The following is an 18239-nucleotide window of genomic DNA, read 5'->3' on the forward strand; positions in this document are numbered from 1 at the left end:
AGGATACCACTAAGCAGGGGCTATATGACGTTAGCGATCTCTGTCATGCCTGTTTTCTAAAATGCCTGGCATGAAATGTGCATCATCGGCGACGCAGATACGGTCAGGAACCAGTAAACTTTTTATGTACCGATCATACGCTCCTCCTGTTCCAGGGAATTCATTGTGTTTCATCGAAAAGGAATAGCATCACCGCTGCTTACAAAGCTGATGAGTCGATGAGTGTGTAGAAGCGTTGAGTGTTTTAATTTCGCCGAACTGGGACAGCTAAGAAAGGTACGCGCTTCAGTCTCCGTTTAACCTGCTTCGCCTTGCTTAAACATAGGGATCCTTGTTTTCAGAGTTTATTCTTCTTGAAACTTGGGGGGCTCTTTTTCGGAGTTTATTTCTTGGTGAAAATTCGGCATTTACGGCAGTTTATTTTTCGTGAATCCCCGGTTATCCGAACTTCGTAGTTTAATGTTGCATTGATCTCAATACTCCATCTTAAATGCAAAGATATGTCAACTCGAAAGCACCAGAACGCACGAAGCGTATTTTAGTTGCTCGAAGGTTTCAACGCACAAACGCATATGCATACAAACACAAACACTTTAATACGAAACCCCTACATTTATGCGTATTACAGCCTTAAAGCTTCTTCTGATAGACAGAAGTATACTTTCTGGCGCGCCCTAGTGCCGCCAGAGGACCGCATATCACGAGGTGGACTCGCGCTCCAGGGGGCCCTGCATACGATGACGTCCCTCGCTCTGTGCGCAACAAGCCCTTTGTTAAATGCGCGGTGGGCGCGGTCGACGAGATATTATCGACATTAGATAAAGTTTATGTCGGCCAACCGGCGATTTATGCCCTAATTACTGCAATACAGTCTAGACCACAAATAACGGCCCCTATATCTTCCTTGGCTTCATAGTCGGTTTGGTTTCCTGTACACATGTATGACATTAAAAAGCATGGTACTGAATGTTGTCTTTTTGGCAACAGGCTTCCTGAAATCTCTTGCAGCAAAATGTTCGCGGTAGAGCAAAAATATTTGTTAGTAAAATTCTTCAGAAGTTGCCAACGAGACGTCAATAAATGGCAAAACAGAACGGAATGTGCGGACATCAGTTGAAAAGAAGGCTGCGAGTCAGGCAGCTCAGAGCTCTACTTCCTTGCGTATGTTCATGGGAAACTCAAGGAAATAATTCATTGCTCTTATCTCTTGTACGCGATATGACTGGACAAAATTTTTAAATGCGAAGCATTTCTTAGCGAACCTCTGGCACTTTGAGCGTTTCTATCTACGTATCTATCTATCTATCTATCTAGCCGCCTACGTCTGGGTGCTCTCATGATCGCCTCCTTAACTTGGTGTAGACCAAAATTTGCATGGGAGGGTAAGAGGATTTGGCAAATATGATTGCCGGGTCATGACATGAATAACGTTAAAATCCTTTCACGTACGACGTCAAACCCTTTCCACTGGACACGTGTGGCACATACCCGTTAACCACGGGCCGCGGTCTACGGGTATGCGCCACAGGTGACTGACAGTTTATATCTACCCAGGAACGGCGAGAACAGACATTGGTAACTTACATCGGCAGCGTTGACTCAACGAATGGAAAGAATGAAAATTAGTATCCCAGCAGAAATCGAACCCAACTATAAACTGGTTTGGAAAAATAGCCTACGCAGGCGTAAGATCGGTGCAACGTCAATTGTGGTTGTAGTACTGGCTATCTAATTTTACAAGAAAGCAATAAACACTACATGATACTCCTACGATGTGTACTCCTGCGATACAGGCGTCATATCAGATTAACGTCTGTAGTTCCAGTGTCGGCTCCGCTTTTATAGCAGTCTAATAAACTGAAGCAAAACTGCTAGCCGGCCTAGTTGGAACGAATTCATTGTAGCACTTGCGCGAAAACAAACGGGGACGAAGAAAGGAGACACGGACAAGCGCCACCCTTCGCTTGTCCGTGTGTCTCCTTTCTTCGTCCCCGTTTGTTTTCGCGCAAGTGCTACAATGAAGTCTAATAAACATTACGTTTGTATTCCTATGATTCAGCAAGCTATATTGAAGCATTGCTCGACCCCGGAGGAATATATTAACGAAAGGTACATAAAATATCCACATCACTGCACCGTAAAGTGCACTTCGTCCACCAGAACGACGCAGTGTCCTATTCATTTCTTACGAGGCTGGGCGATGGCCTCATGCTGACCGAGGATGATGCCAGATTGATTGACAGCCGCTTTGTACACTAGGCTACGCAGGCCACATACGTCCAGGTAATCTACGAATGCGACAAACATCATCCACTGATGTTGGTCTACGTCGCACTATGCAGGCCTACCAGCCTCGACGGCCTATACCTCACCAACGCGAAGGGTGGCTTCAGGTTCCCACATGTCTCTGGCTCTGTCGTCAGACAATTTGTCTACGAAATGACCGAGGCTTCCACGAATTCCAACGTACTTCACTACACATGGACCCCTCGTCATCACGATCGCTGCTGGTGCTCACTGATCACGGTGATGATGCCCTTGTTCAAGAACTGTCAAGAATGTCTTCCACACATGCACACGGGTTTGTGAAACGTGCGTGCGTTCTCGGGACACCTACAGGCATATCAGCTTACCGCTTCTGGTGTTGGTAATACCCACGTTGCCATTTGCAGCGTTACCCAACCGTAAACAACTGGTTATAAACACATATGCGGCTCTTCAACATATATATATATATATATATATATATATATATATATATATATATATATATATATATATATATATATATATATGCGTATAAAATTTATACAAATCTTTAGCGTCATTTTGTAACGTGTCGCTCAGTTAAAAAACGTTACGCCACAGTCACCTTCCCGCCGCATGCTTCGCATAACATCGACTCCCACGGTACGTGGGATCTGCCGAATTTTTAGTAATGAAGCTGTTTAGGCTCAGCGTAGGCCCATGACGGGTGAACAGAAATTATCATCATCATGAACTGACACGCGCTGTCGTCGACCTCTTCTTCCTCTTCATCCTCTTCTTGATCTTCTACTTCGCCGCGAGAACACGTGCGCCGATTTGTCCAGTGTGGAATGCAGTAACTGTGATGGGTGAGAAAGAAAGTACAAAGAGAGTGAGAAAGAAAGAGAAAGAAGGATACAGAAAAAATTCAACCAGCTCGACTTCGCGGGCACCGATGGAACAGCGAACCTGGTGGCATTCCCTTCCTCTAGCTAACTCATTTCTGTATTTTTAAATTCTTTCAGATATAGTGTATCAGTATTCTTTAAAAACTCTCTTTGTTAAAGGGGCCCTGCAACACCTTTCTTAGTTATATTGGAATAGTCTCATTATTGACGTATGACTCTTCACGAGTCATATGCCGCAAAAATTTTTCGAATCCGTCAAGTCTAAGTGGTGTTACCAAATTATTCCGCAGCTTTCTCCCTCAACTCAACGCCGCGAGCACGCGGAAAGCTAGGCAGCGAGTCGATGGAGGGAGCGCAGAGGAGCGAGGCTCCGCCCAAAAGCGCCGGCGGAATTTTTTTCTTCATTTTTTTCTCTCTGACGTCTGGGCGCAACCACGTGGTCTGTGCCGCCACTTCCGGTCGGCTTGCGTCGTTCTCGTCATGTTCTCGTCGAGCGGAGCCGATCGCACTGTGTATCGCGCGTGCTTGAAAACTGCGCGTCGGTTTGGTAATGTTGGGTGTGCACCTCGAACGCCGTGGTGTTTTCATCGCTCTGCCAACCATGGAAGCAAACCTGCGCGCTAGTTTGGAACGAATGACAGCTGAGATCGGTTTCGGCCCATACTCCGATACACCGCCTCGTAAAACGGCACTGGCAGACGACCCCGAAGCGCCGCCATTACCGGACGCCAGCATTGTTATCGGAGACACGCTGCGCCCCTGCCTCGGTCAGTCGTGAGAACGTGCCGACGAGGCAGTTCTCAGCTGACGAGGCAACACTCGAACGGCTGCCAGTCTCAACGGCAACCGGCGATGGTCAAAAGCAGAGAAATATTCACGTTTTCGGCACTGCGCATGGCGAAGAAAACGGAACCACGCAACTACGAGCAGACGAGCTGTCGGTGAGACCGGAAGTGCTAATATTAATATTTGTTCGGTGTTTTTAACGCGATAACAGAATATAAACATACATATTATCTACTTATTGAACTCAAAATTAACAACGAAAGTAATAATGAGGGTGTTATCGTGATTATAACATCAGCCAATGGTGGAACTGCCGACAATCGCTTCATATTTTGCGGACTAATACATCATTTGTCGAGAGAAGAGGGAGCGATTTTCAGCTTATTTTGAGAATTTATTGTAAATTCCAGGCCGTGCGCATCGCTGTAATATTTGGCTCGCGTGTTCTCGGGAGCTTCGACTACCGATCGGCAGCGCTTTTTGAGCATGCTCGAAAAGTGTTGCAGGGCCCCATTAAGCTTTGAGGTGGTACTATAGTTTTATTGCATCTTGACCATACCACTCTTACACACAGGTTTACATAAAGCATTCGCTTAAGATGCTCCGATATGTTGTATCACTGCTCTCTAATAAAGGTTGTTTGTTAAGCCTTAAGGTAATAGTATAGCCACCGCCTTTTATAACCACGAAGAATCACGTGACAGTATTGAGACTGGTAGCGCGCGTGCTATTTGTTGAACTAACTTTTGCCTTCTTCCTTTATAGTGGATGTTGTGTGCAGTGGGATCTGCCCAGTTTCTGTGGCACATACGCGTTTACGATGATGATAGTTTTCTGATAGGCTGCACAGATTCCTGTGGCACATTCCTGTTTTTGGGGCTAAGCGTTGCTTTCATTTTTAGCGGACCAGTGATGAGCGGTGGGATTTACCCAAAGCCTGTGGCGCGTACCCGTTTATGATGTCCACAAGCGTTACCACGTATCCCGGATAGGAAAGGCTCCACCAAGAACAGCTTTGCTGTTAAAATTCTTGGCGACAGAAAGTTCTCGGCGAGGCGGCATTTGAACCAGCATAACCACGATACGAATGCGATCATCGTAACCACTCGGCTATCCAGGCACACTAGCAGAGGACAGCATAGCCTTGTGTAGTATAGTACAGCAATGAGGTGGGAAAGGGAAGTGAGGGCGAGAGCTGTGAGGGAGAGAAGGAAGCACAGCATACAAAGAATGAGAAAGAGAAACACAAGGAAAACAAAAGGCAAAATGAGAAAGAGAGATAATCAGAGAAAGAGAGAGAAAGAAATAGTCAGAAATATACAAAAAAAAACGCCAGGCCTGCGATGAAACCGCAGCACAGCCACAGCGAAAGCTGGAAGAGCGGCGTTTCTAGAGCCCGCTGTAAGCTCTCTTGGGGCTACAATACAAGTACACTAGAAAGATACCCAATACGCCATAAATCACAATTTTTGTGAAGTTGGGAAGCACCTACTAAGCCATTATTCGTCATTCTGTGGAGAAGCGAGGCACCAGCTACATGTCTGTAAGGCATTATGTGAACTTTTTTGACGCCACGACTGATGATGAAGAATTATGGCTCAGCCCTTTGTAATGGGTTGGAAGCTTTAAACGGCCCACCAGTTATGTAATTTGCATTGAGTGACGCCCGGTCGCTATTTCCCTCTCCCGTCATGCTGTATAACATACGTTGACGTGGGAGAGAGACGGGGGGGGGCGAAGAACTTTACTGAGACCCCGATGAAATGGATCATGCGCTTAAGGGCTTCCTTGGCAAACAATACAAGTGCACTTGCGAGGAACCCACTACGCTATAAATCATTGTAATTTTACTGAGACCCCGAGGAAATGGATCATGCGCTTATCGGTTTCCTTGGCAACCAATACAAGTGCACTTGCGAGGAACCCACTACGCTATAAATTATTGCAATTTTTGAGAAGTATGGCAACAGGCACTGTGCCATTTTTCGTCATTCTACGGAGAGCCGTGGTACCTGCTAAACGCATGTAAGGCATTATGCGCACTTTGTTGATGCTCTGCCTGATGACGATGAAGAATTATGGCAGAGCCCATTGTAATGGTTTGCAAGCATTCAACAACCTACTCGTTGCGCAATTCGCATTGTGCGACGCCTCGTTACAGAATTTGCGTTGTACGACGCTTGGTGCTTATTTTACTAATCAACCACGCTATATTGCATATGCTAGTGTGGTTCCTTCCCGACATGCAGCCTGTATAGGACCTTTTTGCAAAGCAGTTTCAAGCACCGGCATGGCTCAGAGGTTGAATACTGGGCTCCCACGCAGAGGGCCCATGTTCGAACCTCGTTCCATCATGGAATTTTTTTCTTATTTCGTTTTTTTTTCCTTATTTCGAGCGATACTGGTTACGGACACCGGCGGCGGCGGACAACTACGGCGCCAAAAACTCCCGTTGAAATAATCTCATAGCAGCTTTCGCTGTAAAAATAGGAAGCGTCGAGAAAGAGAGAGAATCAAGGGGACGAAAGATATAAAGAGCGAGAAAGCGAAAGAAATAGGGAGCGAAACAAATTAATAGAAGTAAACAGAGAAAAAATACACAGAAAAACAACAGAGAGAATAGAGGTAAACAAAGAAAGATAGGGACAGAATGAAAAAATTACATCATCTCCCGCTAAAGGGGACCATGAGGCAGTGAAGCCGGAGCGCTTGCATGATCGCGTTCCGTTGGCGTTCGTTGGGCATGCTACCGACCTCGGGCGTATGCTACCGACCTCACGTCGTGGAACGCGAAGAGGAACGCTACGCGCGTCGTGTCTTCCCTCTAGCCTGGCCACTTATTCTCACAGGGCGAGCGGGGACCGCGTTCTACAGGCGCGCGGGGGGGGGGGGGGCAGCGTAGGAGAGGAGAGAGAGGGGACGCGCATGCGCGGGCGCTCATCGCGGCGTTGCGCAGTAGAGAATTTCGGCATGTCGAGCCCGCGTTTCAGAGGAGGAGTGGAGAGAGGGAGTGGAGAGGAGGTGTGGAGAGGGCTTGCGCATGCGCGGTAAGGGTGGTCACGCCGCACACCATCAAAACCACCACCGGTTTGAACTCTGCTATAAGATGCTTCGCATCTAAAAAACTAAAGAGAAACATAGCAGGCCGCGCAGCACCGCTCTTCTTTGTGGCTTGGCGCAACTAGTGCGAAAGTGCCCTAATTTTTTCAATGTGGTCTTTCCTTCCGCATCTATGCAACAAGTTCTGTTATGTCATTCTTGAAAACACAGGGATCAGTAACTGTCACAAAACAATTGCTAGACAGTTACATAATAATCACTTTACATATTTGATAGATGCACACACACTCGTATTCGCTGCACTATTTGATGGAAACCCGCGGGTGTACAGTGTTCGTTATTATTAGTGTGGTACATTGATCGAAAGCTCCGCATTAGACATTAGAGTTCAATCAACCAAGGGACCAGGCAGGATTTCGTACAGGATTCTCAACAATAGACCATACTCATACTATCAATGAGGTGATAGAGAAATGCGCGGAATACAGCCAACCCCTATACATAGCCTTCATAGATTACGAGAAGGCGTTTGATTCGGTGTAGACATCAGCAGTCATGCAAGCACTGCGGAATCAAGGCATCGACGGAGCCTATATAAACATAATGGAAGAAATCTACAGCGGATCCACAGCCATTATAGTCCTCCGTAAAGAAAGCGACAGAATCCCAGTAAAGAAGGGCGTACGGCAGGGAGACACGATCTCTCCAATGTTATTCACCGCGTGTTTACAGGAGGTTTTCAGGGCCCTAGATTGGGAAGAGTTAGGGATAAGAGCTAATGGAGAGTATCTCAGTAACCTACGATTCGCTGATGAGATTGCATTGATGAGTAACGCGGGAGACGAATTGCAGCTCATGATTACTGAACTGGATACGGAAAGTAGAAGAGTAGGTCTGAAAATTAATATCATCATCATCATCAGCCTGTCTACGCCCACTGCAGGGCAAAGGCCTCTCCCATGTTCCGCCAATCAACCCGGTCCTGTGCTTTCTGCTGCCACGTAATACCTGCAAACTTCTTAATCTCATCTACCCACCTAATTTTCTGTCTCCCCCTCACGCGTTTGCCATCTCTTGGAATCCAGTCAGTTACCCTTAATGACCACCGGTTATCCTGCCGACGTGCCACGTGCCCGGCCCATATCCATTTCTTCTTCTTGATTTCAACTATGATGTCCTTAACCCCCGTTTGTTCCCTGACCCACTCTGCTCTCTTCCTGTCTCTTAAGGTTACACCTATCATTTTCCTTTCCATCGCTCGCTGCGTCGTCCTCAATTTAAGTTGAACCCTCTTTGTAAGTCTCCAGGTTTCTGCTCCGTAGGTAAGTACCGGTAAGATGCAGCTGTTATATACCTTCCTCTTGAGGGATAGTGGTAGATTACCATTCATGATTTGATAATGCTTGCCGAATGAGCCCCAACCCATCCTTATTCTTCTAGTTATTTCACTCTCATGGTTCGGCTCCGCGGTTACTACCTGTCCTAAGTAGACGTACTCCTTTACAACTTCCAGTGTCTCGCCACCTATCGCAAAGCGATGTTCTCTGCCAAGATTGTTCCACATTACTTTAGTTTTATGCATATTAATTTTCAGACCTACTCTTCTACTTTCCGTATCCAGTTCAGTAATCATGAGCTGCAATTCGTCTCCCGCGTTACTCATCAGTGCAATGTCGTCAGCGAATCGTAGGTTACTGAGATACTCTCCATTACCTCTTATCCCTAACTCTTCCCAATCTAGGGCCCTGAAAACCTCCTGTAAACACGCGGTGAATAACATTGGAGAGATCGTGTCTCCCTGCCGTACGCCCTTCTTTATTGGGATTCTGTCGCTTTCTTTATGGAGGACTATAGTGGCTGTGGATCCGCTGTAGATTTCTTCCATTATGTTTATATAGGCTTCGTCGATGCCTTGATTCCGCAGTGCCTGCATGACTGCTGATGTCTCCACTGAATCAAATGCCTTCTCGTAATCTATGAAGGCTATGTATAGGGGTTGGTTGTATTCCGCGCATTTCTCTATCACCTGATTGATAGTATGAATATGGTCTATTGTTGAGAATCCTGTACGAAATCCTGCCTGGTCCCTTGGTTGATTGAACTCTAATGTTGTATTAATTCTGTTAGCAATTACTTTTGTAAATAGCTTGTAGACAACGGACAGTAAGCTTATGGGCCTGTAATTTTTCAGGTCCTTAACGTCCCCTTTCTTATGGATCAAGATGATGTTGGCATTCTTCCAAGATTCTGGTATCCTCCCCGTCGAGAGGCACTTCGTATACAGGGTGGCCAGTTTCTCTAACATAATCTCTCCACCGTCTTTCAACAGGTCTGATGTTACCTGATCCTCACCAGCTGCTTTGCCTCTTTGCATTCCCTTTAGGGCTTTCTTTACTTCTCCTGTCAATACTGGTGGGATGTCAGATTCCTCTGCGCTGTTACTTCTTCTTACGTTATCATCCTGAATGCCTCGGCTGCTGTACAGATCCCTGTAGAACTCTTACGCTACCTCAACTATTCTATCCATATTGTTTGTGACCTTGCCTTCCTTGTCCCTTATTGCATACATCTGATTTTTGCCTATGCACAGTTTTGTCTTCATAGCTTTGAGGCTTCTTCCGTTCTTTAGAGCATGCTCAATTCTCTCCATATTATACTTTCTTATGTCGGCTACTTTACGCCTATTGATTAACTTCGAAAGCTCCGCCAGCTCTATTTTGTCTGTTGCATTTGAGGCTTTCATAGCTTGACGTTTCTTAATGAGGTTTTTCGTCTCTTGGGATAGCTTACCAGTGTCCTGTCTAACGACTGTACCCCCGACTTCCACTGCACACTCCTTGATGATACCAGTCAGATTATAATTTATTGCGTCAACGCTAAGGTCGGTTTCCTCGGTTAAAGCCGCGTACCTATTCTGAAGTGAAACTCTGAATTCCTGAACTTTCCCTCTCAGAGCTAGTTCATTAATCGGCTTCTTGCGTATCAGTTTCTGCCGTTCCTTCCCCACGTCAAGTTGAATTCTAGATCTTACCATTCTATGGTCACTGCATCGGATCTTGTTAACTACTTCCACATCCTGTACAATGCCCGGGTGGCCGCACATTATGAAGTCTATTTCATTTTTAGTTTCGCCATTAGGACTCCTCCACGTCCACTTACGAGTAGCCCGTTTTCTGTAGAAGGTATTCAAGATGCGTAAATTATTGCGTTCTGCAAACTCTACTAGTAACTCCCCTCTGGCGTTTCTAGAACCGATGCCATATTCCCCAACTGCATGATCTCCAGCCTGCTTCTTGCCTACCTTTGCGTTAAAGTCGCCCATCAGTACAGTATACTGTGTCTTTACCTGACTCATTGCTGATTCTACGTCTTCGTAGAAGCGTTCAACCATTTGATCATCATGGCTGGATGTAGGCGCGTAGGCCTGTACCACCTTCATCTTGTACCTCTTATTAAACCTAATTACGATACATATCACCCTCTCATTAATGCTATAGTATTCCTCTTTATTGCCAGCTATATCTTTATGAATAAGGAACCCCACTCCTAGTTCTCTTCTGTCAGCTAAGCCACGATAGCATAGGACGTGTCCGTTCTTCAGCACTGTATAAGCCTCCTGTGGCCTCCTAACCTCACTGAGCCCTATTACATCCCATTTAACACCCTCTAATTCCACGAATAGTACAGCTAGACTCGCCTCACTAGATAAAGTTCTAGCGTTATATGTAGCCAAATTCAGGTTCCAATGGCGGCCTGTCCGTACCCAGAGATTCTTAGCACCCTCTGCTGCGTCGCAGGTCTGACCGCCGCCTTGGTCAGTTGCTTCGCAGCCGCTGGGGACTGAGGGCCGAGGGTTAATTGGTGTATTCATGTGGGAGGTAGTGGCCAAGTACTACACCAGGGTGGCCAATCCTGCTCTGGTGAGGGAGTGCATTGCTGGCTGTGGTCGCCAGTGAGGCTGCACCCCAGGCCTTTTTTCACAATTCCATCGTCACGCGGATTTTTTTTTTTTAATCCGGTTGGGGATTGTCCGGCACCGGGATTCGAACCACGGACCTCTTGCATGCGAAGCTGATGCTCTACCACTACGCCATCGCTGCATTTGAATCAAGGCGCACCAAAGCAGGATTTGGTCAGAAAAATCGGGAAGTATTCTGAAATACACAAGTAGACAGCTTATTGTTTGTGTGCAATGTGTAGTGTTTGTCTGTTTCTTTCTTAAACTATAAAGAGGCGTGAAAAGTTATTTCGCTTGTCTGCAAAAAGAAGCGCAGCAGTGGCTGCCCCTGAGTTTTACACTCCCCAGAAAAAGAAAAGGTTGATATTTAAGTTTTCTTGTGCACAGCTTGAAAGAAACAGATAAACACTCGGGCTTTTATTTGGCTATATATATATGAGGAAAATGTCTTGAAATAAGACAATTGTTAGTCTGCGCTCTGTGTTTGTGTGTACTCAGTCCGCCTTCGTGCGATAAAAAGCCAAGAACGAATGGTTCTCTTGGGGAGGTGAGCGGAGTCTCGCCTCGTGATTCGCTATGGCCAGGTGCGCTCTAAAGCGAGCCTTTCGAAGGAGCCCCGAAGTACTGGTGCCATCCGGACGGTGGTGCACCGTTGTGTCGAAACCCAAGGAACTCTTGCGGAAGCATTGGCGTCCTTCCATAGACAAGCTTGAACGGCGATTCACGTGTGATTTCCTGCTGCGCCGTAGTGAGGGCGAAGGCAGCTGCGGCGACGAATCAGTCCCAGTTGCTATGACTAGGACTCGCGTATGCCGACAGTATGTCCTTGATGGCACGATTTGTACGCTAGACCGTTTTTCTGTGGGTGCTGAGGAGTGGCCGCTGCATGTCGAATTCCGTGGCCACTCAATAGGTTCCTGGATGCGCGCGACGTGAAAGCCGTGCCACGGTCGGTGATGAGCAAGCGTGGTACGCCGCGTCGAAAAACGACGTAATCGTTCATGAACGTGAGGACGTGCTGCGTCGAAGAGTCAGGGACGGCCCTGACTTCGGTCCACTTAATAGGGTAGTCCGTGGCAACGATGAGAAACTTGTTGCCGTGCGATGTGCGTGGCAACGGTCCCATGTGGTCAAGTCCCACTATCTCAAAAGGCGTTTCCGGAGAAGGAATAGGTTGCATGGGGACCAGTGGCGCATTTGTGGTGGCCTTTTGTGCTTGACAGACCATGCACGACAAAACGTAGCGGGAGACGTCAGCGCATGCGCCGCCACCAAAACCTCTCTTTGATGCGTGCCAGCGTCTTGTGAAGCCCGAGGACACCGGCAGAGGGAGCGTCATGGCACATAAATAGCACAGATTGTCGCATGGCTACCGGCACGACAGGCACGCACGACCCATCCCGATAATTTCTGTGGCAAAGGATACCATCTCGGATGACTTACGCCGCAAGACTTTCACTACGACGCTTGGGCGTGCGTACTTCCCAGAATAGGCGCCAGCTTATATCGACGACTTCTGCGTCTTGTAGCTGTGCGGTGCGTAAATCAAGCACTGCCAGGACTTGTGAGGCGTCGTTGAGAGCTGTCGCGTGGCGAAAAGAGTAGTCGGCGTCTTGATGGCGATCGCCGCTGCGATGAACAACGGAAAAGGTGTAATCTTGCAGCTTGAGAGTCCACCTGGCAAAACTTAGCGTTGAGGCCTTTATTGGTTCGATGCCAGCGAAGGGCGACATTGTCAGTAACGACCATGAAGGCATTTCCATAAACGTACGGCCAAACAAACAAGTTCGGAGGCGTCGTATCGGCTCTCCGGTTCACTGAGCCTGCGGCTAGCATAAGCGACCGGCCTCTCCTGCCCGTCCTCGTTGAGTTGCAAGAGAACAGCTTCGAGGCCAAGGCCGCTAGCGTCAGTGTGAAGTCTAGCTCGTGCGTTCTTGTCGTAGTGCGCGAGTGTCGGTGGTGTTTGAAGGGCAGTCTTGATGTCGCGGAATGCAACTTTTTGGTTAGGACCCCATTTCCAGCAAATGTCTTTAGTAGCTTGTTGAGAGGTTCCGCGCGAGAAGCGAAGTCAGGGACAAAGCGTCGGAAATATGAAACAAACGCCAAAAAACTTTTAAGCTGCTTAGCCGTGGTTGGAGGCAATGGCCTCGAGCTTCATAGGGTCAGGGCTGATGCCTTGAACACTAACTACGTGTCCCAAGTCAGTCACTTCAGAGAAACCGAAGAAACACTTGGAAGGCTTAACGAAAAGGTGAGCGTATCGGAGAGCACACAGGCATATTTCCAAACGCCTGAGTTGCTCAGGAAACGTAGGAGCATAAGCAATGATATCGTCTAAATAAACCAATGCCATCGACCACTTGAGATGTGGGTCATTCCACGCCAAACGTCCAGACAATGCGCTCGACCCTCCCCAACTGCACTGCAAAAAAATTGTGGACGCCCACATCAGTGCGCCACCCGCCCTCGGAAAGCATTTTCTGGAAAAAAAACTTCTCCTGTCTGCCACAGCGATCCGAACCCTGTCGCAGTGGGCGAAACCCAGGTTGCGAAAAAATACTCAGAAAAATACAATACTCCACGGAACGCCCCAAACATCTGCCGCCCACTTGAAAAGGAATGGCACCATCTTACCACCGCCCATTGACGACCACTACTTTGTCCCACGATGCGCCCCGCGGCGAAGCAATGCTGCAACTCTGCGCCCACCCTGACCATTTTTTTAAAACCTCCACGAATATCACAGACAAAACAGGACTACATCACACGGCTGAACAGTTGGCAGCAAGCGTGTCAAAAAACTACTGAACTCTACGACCGAGCAGCTTCGAAGTGGAAGGGGCGCAAACATTGAAAAATGCGTGAAACGATCCACGCTCAGGCACATGTAGAGTGGCGATGCAGTCCAAGTAAAAATGCACGCTTGGTCCCGCTGGGAAGAGCAAACAAAGGAGTCCAACTTGTGAAAGTTTAATCGGAGTGCCCTTTGCTTTTGGCGAGAAACAAAAATTCAAGTTGAGCGCCCGCGGCGCGCCCGGGCGCGGGCCCGCAAGTCCGCCCCACTGCGCCGCCACTGCTCCCTGGGGCAACGGAAGCATGCAGCGCCCAAGCGGGCGGCACGATCGTGTGCTGCTGTGAGTTTTCACGTTGCTGAAAACTTGCAAACAGTGTATATGGCTGGCAGAGTGTTTCGGAAGGGCACTAAAGGCTGCCGGTTAGTAGTCGGAGCAGAGCGCGATTTCACTGCCACGTCACTGCATGCACACGTACGACAGGCGCAGAGCTTGGGTTGTGTTTTCGATCTCTGCGGAAGTTGCAGTTTTTACTTCCGTTGCCGACGTATGGTCTTCGCCACTTGAAATACCTGTGTTGCTGAGTAGGTGGTGAGCCCGGCATTAAGAGTGGTCAGTGATGATGGCACGAAATGGTGAAACGTGCGCGTACCTTTGAGGGAGATTGTAGACTCAAACCTTGCTGAGAGCTCAACTTTCTGCCACGCTGCATGCGATGCCTTCATCTTAGTAATCTCCTTGCGATTACTTTTAAAAGGACGACATTTTACTTTAAACGGACGAGGACGATTACTTTAAAAGGACGAATTTAGACATTTAAAAGGACGAAGCCGCCTTTAAGGCGGCTTCGTCCTTTTGTATATTTATCGCTTTCGGTTTCCGTTGTACAGGCCCTCCGTCTAAAATATGACACGATAATATATTAATAAATAATAAAATTAATATGCATAAAACTAAAGTAATGTGGAACAATCTTGGCAGAGAACAGCGCTTTGCGATAGGTGGCGAGACACTGGAAGTTGTAAAGGAGTACGTCTACTTAGGACAGGTAGTAACCGCGGAGCCGAACCATGAGAGTGAAATAACTAGAAGAATAAGGATGGGTTGAGGCTCATTCGGCAAGCATTATCAAATCATGAATGGTAATCTACCACTATCCCTCAAGAGGAAGGTATATAACAGCTGCATCTTACCGGTGCTTACCTACGGAGCAGAAACCTGGAGACTTACAAAGAGGGTTCAACTTAAATTGAGGACGACGCAGCGAGCGATGGAAAGGAAAATGATAGGTGTAACCTTAAGAGACAGGAAGAGAGCAGAGTGGGTCAGGGAACAAACGGGGGTTAAGGATATCATAGTTGAAATCAAGAAGAAGAAATGGATATGGGCCGGGCACGTAGCACGTCGGCAGGATAACCGGTGGTCATTTAGGGTAACTGACTGGATTCCAAGAGATGGCAAACGCGTGAGGGGGAGACAGAAAATTAGGTGGGTAGATGAGATTAAGAATTTGCAGGTATTACGTGGCAGCAGAAAGCACAGGGCCGGTTTGATTGGCGGAACATGGGAGAGGCCTTTGCCCTGCAGTGGGCGTAGACAGGCTGATGATGATGACATTGATCGATACTTCCTCCTCGTTTCCTTGTGTGCAATAAGATACCTTCATTGAGTATCTTAATCAATGCAGCTGCTCCGCGATGGGCTTATTGAAAACCAGACAGCGGAGGCCTTTGAAACAGTCATGAAAATCAAGATTAATGGCACCCGACATTTGGATGAACTCTCCCGCAAGATGTGCCCAGAGCTCGACCATTTCGTCGCTTTCTCATCCCTGTCAGCGGGGGTCGGCAACGTAGGGCAGACTAACTATGGTTACGCCAACTCAGCAATGGAACGCATCTGCGAGATTCGGGCTGCCCAGGGACTACCCGGTAAGTGTTTCTTATGGCTAAGATCTATTTATTAGGAATGCCGAAATGCAGTATAAATAAGGCACTCGGTTAATGGTTCGCTGAAATCAACAAAATCTCCGAAATTCCGACAAAAGCGACGCATCATCACCACACTTCTCGTTCTACATATAAAGAATTCCCTTCGTCTATATATGAAGACAACTCTGTGACCTTCTAATCGCGGAAAACTGGTCTTGCTGATTTTCCCGCTCCTATACAGTGAAACTTCGCCGATACAAATCTCACGGGACCACCAAAAATATTCGTATCATCCGAAATTGATATCACCAGAAAGCATGGAATGTAAGCATGCGACAAACGAAACCTGGTGCACATTTTTATTTATTGTTTTTCAGGGCCTCAGCAACGTCAGGAAGAACCGCGAATGATTGTCGCTTAAGTTTTTAGATGTCGGCAATCATACCAGCACTCGTGAATATACGACCCGTGCGTGCGTATTTAATTAATGAAGCAGATGCGTTGTGACCCGCGACAGCAGTAGCCCCTTCCAAATTTTAGTATGCTTTTTTGCATCACATTGGAGTATCGCAGCAAAAGTAACACAAGAAGCGCTTTGACACGATGAAGCAAGGCCACAAAATTTGAGAGCCACGGTCTTGTGTTATCATTTTTTATCGCGGAGGCGCTGGGGATGTTTTTGGGAGATTTACAGGGGTGCCCGCACAAGTGCGACCTCAACGGTCGCGCATGCTGACGTTGTGAGGCCCGACTCCTTCACCAAGACCGTTCTCGCCTTCTTTCGGTCCTCGTCCGCCTTTCATAAGATGTCTTATGCACGAGGCAGGCACGTGTAAACACAGTACAACGATAGGAGCCCGAGTCGACGCGTTAAAAAAAGAAGCATGGCGCTAATGTCATCTGTTCTCTAAACGTGAAGGCGCACGGAGGCACATAAGAGCTTCAATGATTCGCGCACATAATCTTGGAGGCCGTGACGCGTCTCTGAAGGTTTATTCTGACAGTAAGAAAAGTGTTTTTCTTACACCGTGATTCTGACGCTTTGGCGGTGCGGCGCGCATGCCCACGCTTGGGTTGCCGCGCTCGCACGTGCTTGGCGCGTCTTCAGCGACAGCGCGGACAGCACCTCTTCATACCTAGGCGGTAGCGTACGTTCGTATCAAACGTCGCTGGGTGAAAATCGGTTCGCAACAACCGTACTCCATTACACTGCTGGCCAATGGGCCTTGACCGGGACCAACGACCATGCGGGAACCTCTGCGGTACTAGCGCAAACAGCATAAGCTCCAGCGCGCGCCAGCGACCTGAGAGGGATATTCCAGCGTTTACAGCGCCTACCATTACGCCGCAGTGTCATAGCAGTGGAACCGGCGTCTCCACCATTGTGACCCAGCCCTATGCCAGCGACTTCACTGAGGCGCCAGTGAACTCTTGCGTGTACTAGGGCTCCCAGTGCAATCCAGTGTAAACAGTAAACACGTACCGGTTCCTCGCTAAAGGTACCGGAACGACGCGTTGTATTTTTTGCAATAGGGATAACAATCGACGCTGGCTGCCATTGCTGCCTGCCAGGAGGCCCTTTTTCTTTCTTTTTGCTTCTTACAACCTCAAATGCTCCACTAAACTGTGCTGTCTAACCCGTTTTGCTTTGAACGCTGCAGGAATGGCTATCCAGTGGGGCGCCATCGCGGATGTTGGCGCATTCCACGATAAAATGGGCGATGATGCGACTATTGCCGGCTCCGTGCCACAACGCATCAGCTCTTGCATCGCACTCATGGACCTATTCCTGAACCAGAGCCACCCTGTCGTTTCAAGCTGTGTTAAGGCCGACGTCGCTACAGAGGTCGACAGAAGCAAGGGCGGCATCGTCGAGGTGATCGCACGAATCCTCGGTGAGTGCATTGATTTTGTCGAATTGTGCTTTTGTAAAGCCATTAAATAAGCAAAAATTTGCCATAAGAGCTGACAAATCTTTATTTTCATGCTAGTAATTCAAATAATATAAACTACAAACAAACAGGTAGAGGTGTGCGCATATCAAATTTTGAACTTCGAAGTGAATTCGAATAATGAGAACCTAGTACGAATCGAATCGTATTTTTGAATACTGTCGAATACAAATGGCACAAACAGTAGCTTCTATAAAAATTATTCCTCTTTCACCAACGAGAGATCAAAAAGCAAGGTTTTTGTGCAACATGTAATTTACAGGAATATTATGCATTGTACAACGTTACTGCTTGACACTACCACATGTGCAGTTATTTAATGCTGTCATGAAGAAGCATAGCTGCTGAGAGGGCTCGAGGAGCACTCACACCGTTGTGCATGTCCATATTTCTCGAGATAACAAAAACGGCCGCTAACTTTACACACTAGTTCTGATTACGCATAAGTTCCGGCACATAAGTTGACTATGTTGTGACGTAGCAACTATATGGACACTTTTCCCCGTCACCATCGGCGTTGCCTCCATGTTCGGTACGGTACACCGATAACATCGCCCCGCGCATCGTATGTTCTACACGCGCTTAAATGCGCCAGCGGTGGTGAC

The 18239-nt window shown here is 47.6% G+C and overlaps 1 protein-coding gene across 1 annotated transcript in view; it reads left to right on the top strand.

Moving 5' to 3' along the window:
• LOC119391860 (fatty acid synthase) overlaps positions 1 to 16535 on the top strand; it is a 507973-nt gene extending 491438 nt beyond the window's left edge. Inside the window, exons 22-23 of the mRNA XM_049415427.1 lie at positions 15439 to 15682; positions 16525 to 16535. Coding sequence (XP_049271384.1) covers positions 15439 to 15682; positions 16525 to 16535 — 255 coding nt within the window. The remainder of the gene's footprint in view (positions 1 to 15438; positions 15683 to 16524) is intronic.
• The last annotated feature ends 1704 nt before the right edge of the window (positions 16536 to 18239 follow it).

This window comes from Rhipicephalus sanguineus, chromosome 4, assembly GCF_013339695.2.
Source record: "Rhipicephalus sanguineus isolate Rsan-2018 chromosome 4, BIME_Rsan_1.4, whole genome shotgun sequence".
NCBI lineage: Eukaryota > Metazoa > Arthropoda > Arachnida > Ixodida > Ixodidae > Rhipicephalus > Rhipicephalus sanguineus.